We start from the raw sequence: 20,995 nt of genomic DNA on the forward strand, positions 1-20,995 counted from the left end.
TGAAAGAGTTTTGGCTAAGGCTGATCACAAAAGAGGAGGAATCTTTTACATTCATGATAAAGGGAGAGGCACAGGTCTAAAGAAGGGACTCAAACTGAGCCTGTACTCCAAGGAAAGAGGAGGACTGACCAAAAGAAATAGCTTCTGAGGAAAGAAAAATCCTCAACTTGATCCGATTCTAGAGATGCATAAAGTCTCAACCCCTAGTGCCTCAGCAATAAAAATGAATAAAGAAACACATACAGAAAACAACTTTTTAAATGCCAACAATGATGAAATACACAAATCCAGAAGAGAACAACTCAAAAATCCTTAAAAACCAAGACTTCAAGGGAAAAACCAACTTTCTCACAGGAACAAATAAAAGTCCTCATTGAGCTTCCTCCCCAGATTCCTTCAAACAGATCCAGAAAAATATGAGACACAAGCCTAAGGGGAAAACCACGAAAAAGTCATAGTGAATCATTTTTATCCAAGCTGGCATAAGGAGTCAGAGAGATAGAGAGAGTCTGACCAGGATCATGCAATGTTTGAGGCACTCCAGCACCCCAGGAAGAGGCTGGGCATTAAGACCAAACTGCATAAATGTGTGTCATTTGGTAACTTTGGCAGCTACTACTCTGGTGGACTGAGAAGGAGACCTGTGATTCAGGGTGATATATAGGGAGGCCTTGGAAATATATCAAGAAAGGGGCAGAGTCACAATCAAACAGCAACAGGATGGCCAAGACTCCAGGGGCAGAGATGGGTCTCAATTCCCATTTTTAGTCTTGTTGAAGCCTGTAGAGAATCAGGGCAGAAACCATATCAAAAGGGAACTTGCAGTTCTGTTACTCTGAACCAACAAAGCTTCCCAAATGACTGATAAGAACTGAGTCCAGCAGCAGTCTACTCTTCTGAAGACCCAGGTTAGGAACTTGCAGAACTCAAACCCAAATTACAGTGATTAGACTTTTCCTTGGATCAGACCACTTGACAGAGCTGAAAACTCACAGGTCCTCATCATGTCTCTAAGAATAACTTTACACCCAAGCAGCACAACTTGAAAACTGTAAATGGACTAACTCTTACCCCACTCCCCCTGGAGTGTTTAGAACCTAGCCATAACATGAATGCATAGGTCCAATAGTAGGCTGGAAGAATTAACCAAAAAAATGAAACTAAAACAAAAGAATGCCTCCACAAAGAGCTACTATAATGGCAGATAGTAGACACAAGACACAAAAACAGTAAAAAAGATTGACTTCAAAACATCTCCTCAGAGTAAAATGTATCTCGGGGACAAATTGGTCTACAATTCCTGGAAGAAATGAATGCAAGAAAGAAAAGAAGCAAGTTTTTAAGAGATTTGAAATTTTTAAAAATAATACATGACACAGATGCGGCCTTGATAAAGATCTGGGGGAAGGAACTAGAAAAAGATAACTATAGGCCAATATGCCTAATGAATGTTAATGCAAGTATTAATGGAAGCTTAATCAAGACATCATAGAAATGATACACTGTTATACTAAAAATACAAAGTTGATTTAGTATTAGGAAAACTGCAAAAGTAATGATATTAACGAAAATAGCAAATATATATTATCAAGAGATGGCAAAAATGTTTTTAACAAAAATATCTCCATTTTTTGTCAATAATACTGGGATAAATGGATCTTTACTTGTTATTATAAATAGCTCATAACTAAAACCAACTGCAAGCCATATGTGTGTGTGTGTGTGTGTGTGTGTGTGTGTGTGTGTGTGTGTGTGTGTGTGTGTGATGGAGCCAAATTTTTATTATTCTTTCCAAAAAAAATCATGAATGAAACAGAAATATTCAATGTCACCATTTACATTTTTAAATTTAATTTTCAGTCCCAAATTCTCTCCCTCCAATTGTTTATCTGTTCTTACATGTCTGAAATATGTTTCATAGAAATGTTGATGATTTATGTGGATTTATTTTATATCCTGCAACTTCACTAAAGCTATTGTTTTGACTAGTTTTTTAGTTGTTTTTCTTCTGTTCTCAAAGTATACCATTATATCATTAACAAAGATTGATAGTTTTGTTTCTCCTTTGCCTATTTGTATTTCTTCAATTTCTTATCTTATAGCTATATCTAGGATTTTTTAGCACAATATTGAATAATAATGGTGATGATGGACCTTACTCACTTTGCCCTTGACATTACTGAAGAGACTTCTAATTTATCCCAATAATAGATAATGCTTCTCTTGGTTTTAGATAAATACTATTTATTATTTTAAGAAAGGGTCCATTTGTTCCAATGCTTCTAGTGTTTTTATCAAGAAAAACTCCAAATGAATACATGACCTGTATATTATTACCAAATCAGAGAAATATTTCAGAGGTATAGAGGAAGAATTTGTGGCCAAAGTAGAAGGATCACAGAAGAAAAAATGTACAATTTTGGATATACACAACTAAAAGTTTATGAAAAACTAAAATTACTGCAGTTGTTTAGTAAATTTCTCTGATAAAGGTCTAATGTACAAGATAAAACTGTCAAATTCAAAATACTTAGGACCATTTATCAATGGATAAACAGTGAAAGGATGCAAAGAAATCTTTTCACAGGAAGAGATCCAATGAATTAACAACTAGGGGATAAAACACTACCCTAGGGGGCAGCTGGGTAAGCTCAGTGGAGTGAGAGTCAGGCCTAGAGACAGGAGGTCCTAGGTTCAAACCTGGCCTCAGCCACTTCCCAGCTGTGTGACTCTGGGCAAGTCACTTGACCCCCATTGCCCACCCTTACCAATGTTCCACCTATGAGACAATACACAGAAGTACAAGGGTTTAAAAAAAAAAAACAAGAACACTACCCTAATATCATAATTAGAGAAATGCAAATTAAGGTAAATTGGAAAACAGTATGTAAGAAATGACATTTACGTCAATACCTCATGCCATATAGAAAATTGGGTTCCAAATTGATAACTGAGTCATATCATATAGTATTCATAAAGATCAAATCATTCATTAAAGAAGCACAAAAAATTACCTATCAGATCAGTGGATAGAAGAAAACTTCATGATGAAACAAAGGTAGAAAAGAATGCAGAGACAAAATGGGCAATTCTGATTGCATAAAATTAAATTTTTTTGCTAAAACAAATTCAGTAAAACTAAAGTTAAGAGGGAAATAGCTGGGAAAAATCTTTGTATGATGATAATGTTGTATTACCTATGTATTATATATCCTCTAGAGAAATGTCAACTTCTCTTGGGTATATTAAACTATATATAATAAACTATATGCATTATATATATATATTTATAAACCACAGATATATACCATTTTTGTAATTTAAATGGCAATACTACTCAAGTTTAAGTTATTCAGTGCCATACCAATCAAATTACCAAAGGATTACTTTAAAGAGCTATAAAGAATAATGAAAATCATAGGAAGGAATCAAAGGTCAAGAATCTCAAAGGAATTAATAAATAAAGATAATAGAGGTAGGTGAAAGAAGGGGCCTAGCAGAGACAGATCTCAAACTCTACTACAATGAGTAATCATCAAAACTTTTTGGCCATTATTGAGAAACAGCAAGGTTGATCACTTGAACAGATTGCTTATGTAATGTACAGAAAATAAAAGAACATAGTGTTATAGGTTTGAATTTTCCCACTGACTTAGTTCTGTAAAGACTAGTAATTTGATAAAAACTAGTGGAAAAACAGGACATCTATCTCACAGAAATTTGGTATAAAAGGAATGGAAGACTAAGAAGACAAATTGTATGGTTTAATTATAGTTCTACGTATGTGTGTGTGTGTGTGTGTGTGTGTGTGTAAATTGGCTACAGAGTGAAAAAAATGAAGAAAATCATACTTTTTCTGGTTTTAGACTTTAGGTAGTCTGAGGTAATTTTTTTAATGTGCTATCGTGACTTTAACAAGATGGTAGTCTGGTGTACCAACAATTGAACATTTCCTTTACTTCCATTTCTCTGCTGAGACTAGGCATTAATTTTTAGCCAGTCATCCTTTCAACTAAGGCTGACTCTTTTCAGAACCTATTAATGCTCTTTATAATTGAGTTGAGTGACATAAGGAACTGTTTTTCCCTGGGGTGGGTTTCCCACCTACTTTTCTAGCCCTTTTAGCTCTAGGGACAATTTCTTTTAATTGCTTCATTTTAATTATATGTTAAGGAATTTAATTGGTACTTTACAACAGCAAATTGTAATACTGCATTGGTCATTCACACCTGATTTTGAAAATAGGACCTTAGGGCTTTCCTCCTACTTCAAATCATCTTGTTCAAGAACTGGATCAGTGTTATTTTCTGGACTTTAGAATTCACACTTATTGAGGAAACTAGATTGTCCTAGATATTTTTTTGTAAAATTTTACCTGGAACCTCAGGATTTATATGCCTATATTTGTATACAACACCATATTCAGTATTTTAAAATCAGACTAAAAACTGATGTTTATTATATAAACAGAGCTATTCCTGGTAATTATGTCATTAATATGTATTGTATGCCTTTAAGATACTTTATTTACATAAATATAGAGGTAATAATTTTTGAATTTGCAATTCAAGAGAATATTTAAAAGATCTGAGACATAGAGAAGATATTATAGAATAAACATTAAATTTGTCAAATTCATGAGACTTGACTAAAGAAAAAACTTTGAGGAACATTATTTTGGGGGAATGACTACATAGTGTCATTATAGCTTGAAGTTTCTTGGTGCTTAAACTTAACTCCTCAGAAATATTCCATTGGCTTAGATATGAAAGAAAGAACTCCTATTTGTGACCTTAGACAAGCAGGAGAATTAAATAGAGGTGCTATAAAATTTATATTTATATTCCAGAAAGACATTTCAAGTGACTTTTAATTTCTTCAACTATGCATCCATAAAAATTATTATCAGTGATTTTATGATCATCACCATAATAAATATGTCTTTATTAACATATTGAGATTCCATTATTATGGAACAGAACCCAACTATTTCTCTTTGTAGGATCACTGAGTATGTTATTTTTTCTTTTTTCTTTCCTATCATCATTATCACATTCTAACCTATTGTTATTGCTAAAAGTTATGGTCATATGAAAACTCTTCTCATGTTCTTGGAGGAGTTCAAATAGAAAAGGTCCTGGGACAAGTTGCTTATCCCATTATTTTATATTTAACGTTTCACAAAATGTTGCACAAATAGATTTTTTTGTTGTTGTATTAAGATATAAAACTCATCCTCTATATCCTCTATATAATCAGTAGCATCAAATCAAATCACTTGCAATCTTGCCATTATCCTTATCTACTTCCCTTTGGAAACTTGGTCTCTCTTCCCTTAGTATCTGGGATCTAGTAGGGGAATTTATCTCACCTGGAAGGAAGCCACATTCCATCTCAAGTCCATATCTCATTTCCTACTCACCTTCCTGTCTTATCTCCCATCCACAGAAAAGAAGGAGAAGCAAACCTGTTCCAATCATATCTCCCCACCATTCCATACCAGCCATCTCCATGCCATGCTGCTAGTCTCTTTTACAGACCCTCTTCCTTCTCCAGGTCACCCAAAGATGGTTGTGATGTAGTAGAAAGAAGGGGACTGAAGCAAGATATATTGAATAGGTCAGCAGAATTGTTAAACTGGGGATGACTCTTAGCTTCTGAACTTGTGTGAATGGAAAAATGTTGGTGCCATGCACTAGAATAGAGAAGTTAGGAGGTACATAAAAGGGGAGAGTTATGAATTCTGGCTTGGACATGTTGAGTTTGAGAAGCCTTTACAATATTCATGTAAACAGGTAGAGATGTGAGACTGGAGCTCTGGAGAGAAAATTAAGGGCCAGCTATGTAGATTTAGAAGCCATTTGTATAGAGAAAATATTGAAAAATAAAGCAGCTGCCAATGTCACCAAGAGACAGAAGAGAAAGCCTAGAAGAGAAGTCTTGGGATACATCTAGCCATAGGAACATGGGAATGGGTTTTGCTCTTCGAAAGGTGAAGAAGAATTGGGCAGAAAGATAGGGGGAAAGCAGACAAGAACCATAACTGAACAGTGCTATGAAAACCCAGCAGAATAAGAATATCTGTAAGGAAAGGGCTATCAGCAGTGTTAGATACTACAAACAGTCAAGAATGAGAATTAAGTGAAATTCAGTAGTGGCAATGGAGACAATAAGTATTTTTACTTGAGTAGGGCATATGGAAGACAGATCATAAGAAATTGAGATATGGCTGTGAAATTAAAAAAAAAGGTAGAGATGATTATATACAGCTTTTTCTAATTGTGTAAAGAAGGAGAGATAATTATAATGAAATGATGATAGAGTTAAGTGAAGGTTTTTGAAGGATGGATGAGATCTGAGAATGCTTGTAGGTGTCAGGGAAGCAAGTGGTAGACAAGGATATATGAAAACTTAGGAAGAGACAGGTGATGAGCAAGGGAAAGAGCAAACTCTGACAAAAGTCAGAAGGGAAGACAACAAAAAGCACAAGGGAAGATGGGATTGACAAGGAAGAAGGATCACCTCATCCTCTGAGATTGGAGTTGAAGCTAGGGAGGAGAGGTAGCTTTTTTTTTTTTTTTAAGGAAAGATAGCTTTAATTTTTTTTGGGGGGGAAGGAAAGCTAGCAAGGTCATATGCTGAGAGGAAGAGGGTAAGGAATGGTATTGGTTGCTTGAAGAGAGAAAAGGTTTGAAATAGCTGCTGTGGGGAGTAAGATAGGGAATCAATCAAGGAAGAATAAAAGTACTGGTGTGTAGCAGCAAGAGTCCAGTTGAGAATGGAAAACATAAAATTGTAGTGGGCTCAGCCAATACAATCATGACAATAGTAAGGGTGTTTGAGAATATATCAATCTGCAATTTGAATGCTCTGAGAATAAAGAAAGAACTTAGAAGGTAGAGAGGGAGAATGTGATTTACTAATTATCTAATTACTAAAATCTTTGAGAAAGGAGAGACAATGTTAGGCCAGTAGATAATAGCCATGAGGATCATGATAGGCTGATGTAGTTGGATAGCATGAATTTCCAAGGAATGATGGCCAAAGAAGAGGCTCCAATTGAGGAATAATATGTTTGTCTAAATTCCTCTCTTGGCTTAGGTAGGGAAGGGCTGGAGAAGAATGAGAGAAGATATATTAAGGTCTTAAAAGGATGGACAGGTCTATAATATCTTCTAGGAGAACCAGGTCTCCTTGATTGCAAAGTGAAGAGATAGATTATGAAGGAAAGTGTGTTAAGGATAGAATAGGGGTCTAGAGAGCACAAAGGACTGAGAAGATTCTACTCGGGGCCCACAACTCTGAATAACATTAAAATGAAGCCCTAGGGAAGCTACCTTCCCAAGTAGCTGTTCTAATAATGTTTTGATTATTCCTTTAGCCAGAGGTGGGAGGAATGTGGTGGGAAATGGGAGAAGAGATTGTTGTGGAGCAGTAAGTATTCCAGTAGCAAGATAGCCCTGCTGGATAGGCTCTTCCTGGTAACAGGCTGGAGAAAATAATATACAAAAGTGAAGGAAGATGTCTGTCTCAAACTATACTATTCAGATCTCAAACTATACTACAAAGCAGTAAATCAAAAAATACCTGTTACTGGTTAAAAGTAAAAAGGTTAATAAACCAAACCGATTGGATATTTAACATACAGCTATAAATTCATCTATCAGCCAAAAGACTTCACTTTCCTTAACTATTAAATGAAGGTCTTGGACTAGATAATCTGATCTCTAAATTCCCAATTATTTTGTATCTTGTGGCTTGAAATTAAACTATTCTTTTACTCTAGGGTACCTAATGAGTCCTTTGAGCTTAAAGAATTTCTGGTCATGGGAATTTTAAACTTCCTAATTGAACGCTCAGTTCTTAAATATTTACTCAACTGGTCTTGAATATTTGGACTATTTTGCAGGAATGCTATTAATTTTGCTAATAAGGAATGTTTTATTCCCTTTTAGGAAATACATGTTCTGGGTATACAGATCAATTGTTATTGATAAAGAACTTAGAGATAAGTCATTTCTTTTCTTTTAAAAACACAACTTACAACTTATGTGTGAGGCAGAAAACAATAGTTTTCTATTTGACCAAACCAGGAACTTTAAATTTTCCTTATTTTAAATATTCGAATAAAATTGTTGTTGCATTATAATGTTATAATCTCTAGATGGTTGTCATCATGGTTACAAGTATTCTTTGTTTTTTATTTAATATTTAATTCAATTATATTTTAAATACACAAGGGAATTCTCTAAGTATCTTGTGGAAAATTCTGTAGTATAATGAATAATAATTTTTAAAGCTAGCAAGAATCATATTTCTGTTTTAAAGTAGAATTTTAATTTTTAATTGTCTTTAATGTGGGCTACATTTTAAACAGACTTTTAAAATCAAACAAAATGTATGTTATTAGGATAGCAAACTATGAAGAAAATAAATACAAGCTATACAGTGAAATACTCATAAAAATATATCCCTATTCTTCAACAGGCAAATTTAGCAATTTCATTATGAAATAAGTTTGGGTATTTACATTATTATTATGAATATCAACTTGGGAAGAATTTATTGAATTTTAAAAATAATATTACATTTAATAGAAGTATTAAATAAGTATACATTAGGTATAATTTAGTAGTTGTGAAAAACCAGAATTTTTTAGTGTAGTTTCATTGTAATAAACACTATTTTCCCAAATTGAGATTGGATGTGAGTATATCTAACACTTGATGTGAGATTGTTTCCTTTCGTTTTATATGTTAACTCAGCATAGTTGACAATTAGTGGCTACTATACAACTGTCATTAACAAAAATAAAATTTTATTTCCCATAATTAGGCTCTTGTACTTACAAAAACTGTTGCTAGATGTTCTAAAAAGTTCCTCTTTGTAAAATACTTGCAAATATATGGGATTTGTGACATGGCTCAAAGCTCTTAACTTTTGCAAACATGAACCTATTTCAATAAAAGTCTATGACAAAAACAGCACAGATGTGAAGTCTGAGAGTGGCGTCTCTGCTGCCCTACCAGCCTTTGTTTGGAGAACACCCTGATTAACCCCCACCCTTCATGGTTCATTGATTCACTCATAGATCAAGTTTAAACTAGTACATATTAGCACACTTTGTTTCTAACAGAGGAACAGTTGGTCATTCTGTCTTCTGCTGCTGCTTCATTACAAACTGGGTGCTAAAGAGACTATACTTGAATAGGAAATGAGAGACAACCACAGGGCTGAAAAAAAAACAAATGATTTTGTTGACGTGTATCTGCCCTATTAATATTGAATTCTAGATTCTAGCAATACTAAAAATATTTTGTACATGAGAGTAAATGATAGTGTCTTCAGTTTAAATGATGATTTCTTTCTATATAGCTTATAACTAAAGGTAATGTTAAAAAAAAAAACCAGGAAAAACATCAAGGCCTGATATATTAGAATATGAAAATGTCTAATTTGGGGAACATTTAAAAATATTGTTCCCTAGAGTTAGCTTTCAATTGTGTTTTATTTTATGCCCATGATGTAATCGATGTAATGTGTTTAATTATACAGAGATATTTACGCTGAAAAGACTGGACATATGACTCCTTTCACATTTAACTTCCGAGTTTTAGGTGAAAACAAATGACTCACCTTAATTTCTTTAGGTCTAGAGAACAAAAGGTCAGTGATTGCTATGTAAGATTTAAATTGAGGAAAGCTCTAACCAGATTTTTAATCCTGTACAATTGCTATTTTTATTTTGGGTGAAGAATGGAAATGGGATGAGGGAGGTAGTCCTTTAAACAAAAATGAAGTGATGATAGTAAAAAAAAAAAAAGATTACCAACTTTTCATGCTGACTACTTTTTTCAAAGTTTTTTACATGTCTTAAAGAAATGTAATTGAGATAAAAGCTTTGCTCTTTTCCAAGGAACAATTCTATTTTTAAAATAAATGGTTGGCCTTTTGGGGCTTACTTTTATATATGAGTTACAATTCAATCCCATTTTATTCTGTTATTTACAAAATAACTTTAAAGTGACTTTTGCATATTTTATCATTTTACTTTAATATTATTTATGCATAAATTCTAAAAAACATTTTTTTGGAATTTTGCTGAATAGCATATTATGTATTATATTTAAGCATAACTCTTTTAAAATTTATTCATATGTTTTATTTTGATAAAAAACAATTGTACATACAAATGCAATGTTCTCTTAAAGAAGTATCAGTTCTTAACAGAAAGGAGAGATGTTCTTTAACTTTGGTACTAATGAATTAGCATTATATCTGAATAGCTTTATTTGTTTTCAGTGTCTTTTTTACATTATCTTAATGGTTGTGTATTCTTTTGACTCCATTTTCTTACCTTTTACATTAATTCTTGAGTGTCCTTTAGTGTTTCAATTCTGTTTGTTACTCCATATGGTATGGTAATATACCATTACTCTCATACACCAGACTCTTTTCAAACATTCTCCAATTATTGATCATATATTTTCCCTAACTTTTAATGATTACAAATATTGTTGTTTAAACATCTTGTTAGGATGGATGTTTATTTTTATTTTTATTTTTATTTTTTGCTACCAGTAAGTTCCTTGAGGTATTGCCTAAGGCATTTGAGGTGCTGATTGAGTAAAAGGATATGAACAATTAAATAACTCTTGCAAAACTCCATATTGTCATTCCAAAGTAGTTGAATCAATTCACAATTCTACCAGAACTGAATTACTGGGCCTATCCTACATCATTCCAGACAATTTGTTTTTTCCATCTTTTAGTATGTTGGATAATGCAATGGGTGTAAAGTACTATTTTATTGTTATTTGATTTTTCATTTTTATAATCATCATTTTGAACATTTTTTTCAAGTAGTTATTGATAGTTTATAATGCTTTTGAAATTTGTTGATCACCTTGGCTTTCTATTAGGTAATGATTTGTAATTTTACATGTAATTCCATAATATCTTTATATATTTTGGGATATAAATCTTTTATAAAAGTTGTGGAGATTTAGGAGAGGTGGCTATGTTTCTGAACATTTAAAATAAATTTCATTGGTCTCTTTTGTCTTTATGTCAATTATTTCCTACCACACTTCCTGAACCAACCCTTCTTGTGAAAGAGCAAAACAATTAAACAAAAAAAAGTTTAAAATATAAACCTTATATTATATTATATTATCTGACAGTAAACTGAAGATTCTGTCCTCATATCTCCTACCTCTCTGTTGTGAGGGAGAAGTATATTTAATTATCAATATTTCATGTTCTTCATTGTATTTTTTATTATTTAAAGTTCATCTTCTTTTTAATGAACTTTTTATTATGTCATGGTGGTCCCTGTGTATCAAGGCAACTAGATGGTTTAGTGGAGAGAGCACTTGACCTGGAGTCAGAAAGACCTGAGCTCAAATCTGGTCTGAGACACTTACTAGTTGTGTAACTCTGGGCAACTCACTTCACCTCTGTTGAGTTCAATCCTTTGGAGAAGAAAATGGCAAACCATTCCATGAACTTTGCCAAGAAAAGCCCATACCATCACGAAGATGACTGAACCACACATCATTGTTTATATTTCTGTTTAGTTCTTCTTAAATTTTCTCTACATTAGTTCTATATATTATTTCCCATTTCTCTGAATTTCTGTTAGTTGTCATTTTTTACTGAAAAATAATATTCTGTTCTGTTCATATGCCATATCTTTTTCTACTTTATAATATAGTATGTTATTGGGAATTGAGAATGAGGAAATTCTCTTTACCATTGAAAACTGTAAGGATGGGATTTGTGCAAGGGGGATGGGACAAAAGGAGCCAGAGAAGGAGTGACTGAAGGTTGGTGATAGTTGGTGAGAGTCGAGACCAGAGGGAATTCTGGGAAATGCTTGGGAGAAAGAAGGAGGAGGAAAAGGTTTCAATTGGAGGACATCCCAGCTGGGATCCAGTCCTGAGGGCTTCCCGAGGATCTTTCTTTGGACATTGAAACTTTGATTCCCTGGTCAAAGGCATTCCATCGCATTTCACCCAACAAGACTTCAACCATCAAGAAAGCTAAGTGTTTGGATTCCATTTTGGGAGCGATCTCTTAGTCTCTTCCCATTACCCAACCTTTCTGAGAGACCCTTTCCGGTCTAACTTACAAAACATACCTGAACTCTGCAACTTATAATCAAGTGGCTTACTATGGGACATGGAAAGAAAAAGTAACTTTCCCAGGATCACCCCATGTGTATTCAGGAATGTGTGACCCTCAACAAACATATATACATATGTATGTTTATATGTTTATTTCTTTTCTGTTGTATCTCTCTGAATGTCATGTAATATAATGTATTATTCTGATTTAGTTGTTTTCAGTCATGTCTGACTCTTTGTGACCCCATTTGGAGTTTTCTTGGCAGAGATACCAGAGTGGCTTGCCATCTCCTTCTCCAGCTCATTTTACAAATGAGGAAACTGAGACAAACAGGGTTAAGTGACTTGGCCAAGGTTAAACAACTAGGAAGTGTTTGAGGATGCAGAAAGATGAGTCTTCCTGATTCCAGGCCTGGCACACTATCCACTCTGACACTCAGCACATATATAAATGTACCTGATACAATTTTATCTGCTTTTTAATGTCAATCCTTAGTATCAGGCTTTATTTCACTTTTACAAACATAAACCTGTTTTTTTTCCCCATTAAACCCTTTTCTTTGTCTAATCCCAAGCTCTAGGTTTCATTTTATCTTTTTGGTTTGTTTAACCAAGTAGAGACAATGAAAAAATGGAGGAGAAAAATTCAAAAATTCAGTGATTTAATATGATTTATTAGAACAAAATAAAAAGAAAAGAAAATATTATATAATCAAACATAATCACCTCAAAATAGAAGGGTTGGAGAGATAATCAAAGAATCATTGCTCTTCCAGAAGGCTGAATACTAAAATAGTTCAGGAAACTATAAAATATTGCTCCAGACTACTGGAAACAGAGGGTCAACTACAGAATGATAGACTTCATAAGATATAAATAGGAATAAATTCCAGGTTTAACTACTCCAAGTTCAAGAGCTTAGTTGTGTCTTGGGGAAGGAAGAACTTTCATAACTATTTCACAACTAATCAGTTTAATATCAAAAGAGATCCCAAAGTGGAGAAGATTTTAGACCCAGAAGAGTAATGCTTTTGAAAGTGGAAGGGGGGTTTTACTAAAAGGTCTGCTCGATTTTTTTTAAACATTTATTAATATTTGTTTTTAACATGGTTACATGATTCATGCTCCTACTTTCCCCTTCACCCCCCCCCCCACAACCCCCACCCATGGCCGACGCACATTTCCACTGGTTTTATTATGTGTCATTGATCAAGACCTATTTCCAAATTGTTGATAGTTGCATTGGTGTGGTAGTTTTGAGTCTACATCCCCAATCATGTCCACCTCAACCCATGCTTTCAAGCAGTTGTTTTTCTTATATGTTTCCTCTCCTGCAGTCCTTCCTCTGAATGTGGGTAGCATCTTTACCATAAATCCCTCAGAGCTGTCCTGTGTCATTGCATTGCTGCTGGTACAGAAGCCCATTACATTCAATTTTACCATAGTATATCAGTCTCTGTGTACAATGTTCTTCTGGCTCTGCTCCTTTCGTTCTGCATCAATTCCTGGAGGTCTTTCCAGTTCACCTGGAACTCCTCCAGTTTATTATTCCTTTTAGCACAATAGTATTCCATCACCAGCATATACCACAATTTGTTCAGCCATTCCCCAATTGAAGGACATACCCTCCTTTTCCAGTTTTTTGCCAGCACAAAAAATGCAGCTATAAATATTTTCGTACAAGTCTGTTTACTTATGATCTCTTTGGGGTACAAACCCAACAATGGTATGGGTGGATCAAAGGGCAGGCATTTTTTTATAGCCCTTTGAACATAGTTCCAAATTGCCAGCCAGAATGGCTGGATCAGTTCACAACTCCATCAGCAATGCATCAATGTCCCAATTTTGCCACATCCCCTCCAGCATTCATTACTCTCCCCTTCTTTCATTTTAGCCAATCTGCTAGGTGTGAGGTGATACCTCAGAGTTGTTTTGATTTGCATTTCTCTAATTATTAGAGATTTGGAACACTTTCTCATGTGCTTATTGATACTTTTGATTTCTTTACCTGAAAATTGCCTATTCATGTCTCTTGCCCATTTATTAATTGGGGAATGGCTTGATTTTTTATACAATTGATTTAACTCCTTGTATATTTGAGTAATTAGACCCCTGTCAGGGTTTTTTGTTATAAAGATTTTTTCCCAATTTGTTGTTTCCCTTCTGATTTTGACTACATTGTTTTTGTTTGTACAAAAGCTTTTTAGTTTAATATAATCAAAACCATTTAATTTACAGTTTGTAATTTTCTCTTACTCTTGCTTGGTTTTAAAATCTTTCCTTTCCCAGAGATCTGACAAGTATACTATTCTTTGTTCACTTAACCTTCTTGGCCTTCTCTTATCTGTCATTTTCCAGGTCTTATCATTTTTCTCTCTCCAATAAATCTTATATCTGATCCCTTCTCTCCACCCACATGGTCACCATTCTTGCTCAGGGCCTTAACACAGTTTTTTTTTTATTAGCCTTCTGTTTTGTCTCCTTAAATACTTTAAACTTCTCCCTGTTGCAATCCATCCTCCATACTGCTGCCAAAGTGATTTAGAAATCTATTCATTTCAACCTTTCTCAGTAAATGCAAGACTCTCCCTCTCACATCTTGGATAAAATTTACATTTTCCCTGTTTAAGAGTTATATGCCCTCCACATCCTGGGCATTCCTTCCATTACAATGTTCATATATATTAGTACCCTCCCTGCATCCTGTGAAACAGTCATACCAGTGCCATCTCTGTATCTTTGCAGTGGTTGGATTCCATTATTGTAATGTGTTTCCTTACCAACTTCAAACCATTGAAATCCTTGGATTCTTTTAAGAGGTACCTCAAACACCACCTGCAAATGAATGAAGACTTTCTTTTTTAAACCTCCCCACCTGGTAGTGCCTGCTCTTTCTCAAAATTACCTCATAGTTATTTTGTACGTATTGTGTATTTACTTATATAAGTTCTTTTTGTCATCCCCATTAGAATGTAAGTCTCTTTGTGCTGGAAACTGTTTCATGGCTTTCTTTTCTCCTAAGAGCTTAGCTTAGTATTTGGCACAGAGAAAGCACTGTTAGTAACTTTTCATTGCTTGATCATTTCCTTATTAAATTTGCTAATTTGTCTATGGGTATTTATTTTCTTTTTCCTTATTTCACTTGTTGTTATTTTACCTGGGGCATTTTTAATTTTTTCCAGGTCATAATGAGCAGCTGGATTTATGCATAACATCTCATTTAATTAATTTTGCTGAATGTTTTAAATAATCTCAAATAAATTGAAAAAAAATCTTCAAATATTGTACTTAATAGGTTTCATAGGCAAATATTTGTTTGAGACTTGATTCATTCTCTACATTTCATGATCCTTAGGGGACATACTGAAATTCTTTTATAGCCAAATAAGTTAACTGGTAACAAACACATGATCTTTTGTCCCTTCTGTGATATATGCCCTAGAATTTGGAGTTAGTAAATAATTTGAACTGTGCAAAAATATTCACTTGAGAAAATTTAAAATTCATTTTTGAGCAATTTGCTTCATTTACAATTCTATAAATGAAATGAAATAGTCTTTGCATGCTCAAGATGACCAGTCAATTGCTAATCAAATCTCTATACGTTATTTCTATATTAAATGGACCTATTGAAGAAAATGGAAATAGAAAAAAACAAATATAATAAAAGTTAGTTTTTCATTCATATTCAAGAAATGTGTAGGAAAACCTTTACTTACCAGGAAACATGGAGAATGGAGAGTTTGGGTTAATTTAATTTTGTGGTTAACTCAAGTATAACTTAAAATAAAAGTTTTCCTCCACCCCAACTCAAAAACAAAAATTTGTTGTTTTCAAATCTTTGTAGAATCAATACATTCATTTTCCTAACATATTAAGTATAGTACAGTGAATATATTTTAATTATTTTGGAACTACTAATTTTAGGTTCCAAGACAATTATCATCTATATAAAAAGATCACTATAATTTTAGATTTAAAATGTATGAGATTAAAGTAAATCCATACTGATCCTATCATATACTTACTTTTCTATCTTCAGCTTTAAAAATTATTTGCATATTTCTCCTGCCAAATGAACAGAAAGGAAAAATTATTGTTTGACATTTCATAATAGGATTTTCATCTGTCATATTGTTGTTCTCTGTAATTGGTATAATAAAAGTTTTAAAAAATAATATTTTAATAATTAGCTCAGGAATTAAAAAAAACCTATATGACTCAAAATTTCTCTAGTATGACTGAATATTTTTAGTGCATGCCATTTGTTGTCCAGGATGATTGTAGATGGAAGGGAAAAAATAGAAATCTATTAAATACCTGTAGTGAGATGCTACTCATTTCTTCCTTATTACCATTAATATGTATCTCTCCCTGAAGAAGGAAAAAAATCTTTCTCTAGGAGAAAAGTTCCTGAAGTTTGACACAAATCTTTATAGAGTTGATAATCAAAAGTAGAAGGAATCAAAGAACAACTGGATTATTAACTGGGATAATTTTCAAAGGTGAATACTACATTCACCATATTAGTTGTTTACTGTGTGCACTTTTAGACATCTTTTGTTTCTTTGCTCTCTGATAAAAATCCCAGAAAACTTGCCTAAAAATGTCTTGATCTTTTCTGAAGAAGGGTCCAATATAAATGTAACAAAGTAAATCAATAAAAGTCAGTGCCTCAGGCTAATCATTAAGCCATGGCTCCTTTACATATAACTTAAGCAATAGCATTTAGAGCTGGAGGGGATTATAGGGATCGCTTAGTCCTACTCCTTCTGTTTTATAGATAAGGAACTAAAGTTTAGAGAGATTAAGTGACTTGTCCATGGTCACACAGGTACTGTAAATGCCTTACCATCCATTTTAGCCATCTGCTACTTGCCTGTCACTCCACTTAGAATGCCTATGATTCTGAGTTGTGGACTGGCCTAGATGGAAGCTTGTACCCCTGGTGACAAAGTCCTAATCCTTCATACCCACTGCCCACCCAAACCCTCCCATGTCCACATGTACCATCACTTCCATTCTGTTAGCAACAGACTGACTTTCCTATTGAACTTTATGATCTTTTCTGACAATTACTTTGTATTAGAGTATAAATCAGGGAGGATTAGCACTTCTGGTAGGAAAGCTTGCTGAGCCCTTTCCAGGAATACTCATTCGCCTTTCACCCTACTCACACTTGTGACTCCAAGAAGCTGTAGCATGGGCAGCAAACCACATGCAGATAAACCATCTTGACAGATGGGCTACACTAGGTTGAGGATAACTGACAAGCTTTGAAGCCATTGATAAGTTAGGGGAATGTCTACCCCAAGCATGTCAAGAATTCCTCTAGTGGAATGGGGAGATGAGAAGCAGTTAGAGCTTGGACAGACACTGAAGACATCAACGTCATCCACTGTGGGTCATCACCAGTCATCCTGACTTTGATGAGTTTGGAAGAGAGAGTTAAGCTGACAACTTTGTGCAATTCTGCCTTACTTAAATCCAATTCTCATATGTCACCCCATGATGTCAATGATTCTCTTTGAAAATGAAGGATGAACTTTATATGTATTTTATATTTTTATTTACCTATATTTATCTCTGTCCGCCCTCTTTCTAGAAAAAAATATTACTTATCCCCCTGGAAATTAATTTTTTAAAATTTTAATAGCAATTAATAGGAAAGATAAATGCACCTGTGGCCATCACCACTTTCCTGGAATGCTGCAGCACCCACCAGGGGGCAGTAGCGCCCATTTTTGGAATCACTGGTCTATATAATGCACCTATTTAGCACCAAACTCATAGTAGATGCTCAAAAATGCCCATTGAATTAAATTGAGTAGCAGGGCTAGAATATGAATTCAAACCCTCTGACTTCCAATTTGTTTTACTTTCCATTGTGCTATGTAGTTTTTAATATATTTCTTATAACTAGAAACCTATATTATTGTTTTTATTTTCATAATAAGTATTTTTGAGAACTATAAGGGTATATCTACCATCATTTTTTAAAATATGTTTTTTAAAGTAAAACATTGGCTTTAATTATGTGCCATTTTAGGTGTCTTTTTTTTTTTGTACCTTTATATTTAGATGTCCTTTATTAAAAGATTATTCTTACTAGCTGGTCCAATTAATTTGTGCCTAAGGATAATAGTTTTACAAATTCTTTTTGTATCCCAAAATGCTAGTGCTTTTATATAATTGAAGAACTTTTATCTTGAAAATAATTTCATCACCTTTACCTCCTCATTTGTATCTCTCTCTCCCTGACGCTGAAGGAATCTATGCTGCTGGAAAATTTCATATCAGGGAAGGAAAATGAGAATGAGGCTAAGCAGACTTTAACACTATTCAAAATCTGACATTGGTGTGAGAAATTTTAATTTAGATCTTTGGTGATGGTATTATTAAAATCCATAAAAAATAGATGTTATTTCCAAAGAAACAATATAGAATCGAAATACAGGTTTCATTCCCATTGGCATTATAACAGAAATAGTTTTTGAATTTCCGTAGCTTGCCTTTTCCTCCTGACCCTGACTAACAACAGAAAATTTGCTTTGCACCTGCTCCAGCTGTGTCCTAAGTGATAAGCATCTTGCAGACCCAGAAAATTGCAGTATCAAATCTCAGCACCAACTGTGAGGTAGCACTATCATCAAATCCCTGCTGAGAGGCGTTTCCTATTTAATTCCCAATAGAATATTTCTTTCTTCCTTGGCCTCTTTTTTTTTTTTTCAGGTTTGAGCCGTGACCTAAAACCCTTTTCTTCGTTACTAACAAGTATTTCTATAGGTGCCTTTGCACTGACTCATCCTCACTTGTTTTATTTAACCCTGAACTCATTAGTAGGTCAGGGCTTCGGCAGCCCCAGGGTTGTTGAGGTGTCTGACTCTTTAGGGAGAGGAAATGGATAACTGTATATGTTGTGGTTCACTGCTTTTCTCTAAGAACTAAAGTTGAAAGAACATTTAATTTGTTATATATGTCTGGAAAATACGTAATAAAACTTGCTTAATATTTACAAAAACAGCTTTTATTCACATTTTCCTTTATGAACTAAATGCCGCGGTCCTATTTTGTTATATATAAACTAAGGGTTTCTCTCATTTAGGCTGCCTATCCTACTAATCAAATGTAAATCTATTGACCTAACAGCTAAGTCTAGAAAATGTTAAAAAAATTCATTTTAAATATAGATAATGAACAGTTTTTAACTTGTCTACCACATTCTGGCTAAAATCTTAAGTGGGTAATTAAAAAAAATTAAACATTAAATCTAGACACTATATGTAAAGTTTTCATATTTTTCTTTCAGAATTTTCAAACCGACCCAAATCTTTGAAAGTACTTATTAACCCACGAAGTCACAAAAAAGAAGCTACCCATGTCTATTATGAACATGTTGAACCTCTTTTGAAGCTTGCAGAAATAAAGACTGATGTCACAAGTAAGTGGTTTTTAGGAATTTGTTGTAGTAGCTTTTTTAAAAAAAAAATCTACATAAGCAACCAAGATGATCTACATTTGCTCCTATTCCTTATTAGAATTAGATTCTGGAAACTTGATCTTTTGAAATCAAGTATTTTAATTAAATTATTATGACTTTTTATTTGTAAAACTTTTTGAGATGTCATATTGATACACTTAAAAGAAAGACTGAAAATTCATCATTGTTAAAGTGAAATATACCTATAGATATGTAGGTGGGTTGGTTCGATCAGAATTATTTTTGAAGTCTGAAAACTAATTGATTCAGTGAAAAATGTGTGTAATGGCCTTCTTAGGAATGCTTTCCTTCTATTGTTTTTGCTCTGATTCTGACCCCTACTGGTTAGGTCAAAAGTGAGTACTTAATTGCAGGTTTCTGGCAGTGAAATAGAGGACAACTTCACTGCAGTACAGATCTTACAAAGATTGTCACCCTCATTTGTAAATGAGAACCCTGAACTTTAGAGAAGCCAAAGGACTTGCCAGAGAGATAGCTGGAAAGGACGAGAATGGAGGTTTCTACTAGGCCTTCTGTTTCCCTGGCCTACGAAGCTCCATTATGTTCTGCTGCTTTCTCTGTGACACAGAGAATGTGTAACTATGCATTCAGTGATGAGTACGGTAGTACCTGGGCCTAGGCATGTTAATCCCTCTTCCAGAAAAAAGTTCACAGCAGGGAAGGAAAATGAGACTGAGGCTGAGCAGACTCTAACACTATTCAAAATCTGACATTGCTGTGATGGATATTTTAACTTAGATCTTTGGTCCAAGAGATATAAGAATATTTAGTGCTAATTAAAAAGTGTTTGGGGCAGCAAAATAGTGCAGTGGATAGAATGTGAGGTCTGGAGTCAGGAAGACTCATCTTCCTGCATTCAGTTGTGGCTTGGACATTCACTAACTTTTTGACCCTGTGGAAGTCACTTACCCCCCTTTGCCTCAGTTTCTTCATCAGTAAAATAAGCTGGAAAAGGAAATGGCAAACCACTCCAGGATCTTTGCCAAGAAAACTCCATATGGGGTCCCTAAAAGTAATATTTGACTAAAAAAATTGAATAACAACAACAAACAGCCCATAATCAAATTACAAACGACTATATGAGTCACACATATACCAATATTTATGTATGTGACTGTCTCTATATATAACACATACACACACACACACACACACACACACACAGATAGAGCCAGAGAGAGAGAGAGAGAGGGGCAGAGAGACAGAGACAGATAGAAAGACAGACAGACAAGCAGAGAGACAGAGTGACAGAGACAGAGAGACACAGACAGAGAGACAGAGAGATAGAGACTGAGGAGAGGGGAAAGGAGGAAGAGAGAGAGAGAGAGAGAGAGAGTGAGAGAGAGAGAGAGAGAGAGAGAGAGAG

The 20,995-nt window shown here is 34.1% G+C and overlaps 1 protein-coding gene across 1 annotated transcript in view; it reads left to right on the top strand.

Moving 5' to 3' along the window:
• Positions 1-20,995, top strand: part of CERKL (ceramide kinase like) — a 182,647-nt gene that overhangs the window by 90,897 nt on the left and 70,755 nt on the right. Inside the window, exon 3 of the mRNA XM_044666474.1 lies at positions 19,438-19,569. Coding sequence (XP_044522409.1) covers positions 19,438-19,569 — 132 coding nt within the window. The remainder of the gene's footprint in view (positions 1-19,437; positions 19,570-20,995) is intronic.

This window comes from Gracilinanus agilis, chromosome 3 (assembly GCF_016433145.1).
Source record: "Gracilinanus agilis isolate LMUSP501 chromosome 3, AgileGrace, whole genome shotgun sequence".
Taxonomy (NCBI): Eukaryota; Metazoa; Chordata; class Mammalia; order Didelphimorphia; family Didelphidae; genus Gracilinanus; species Gracilinanus agilis.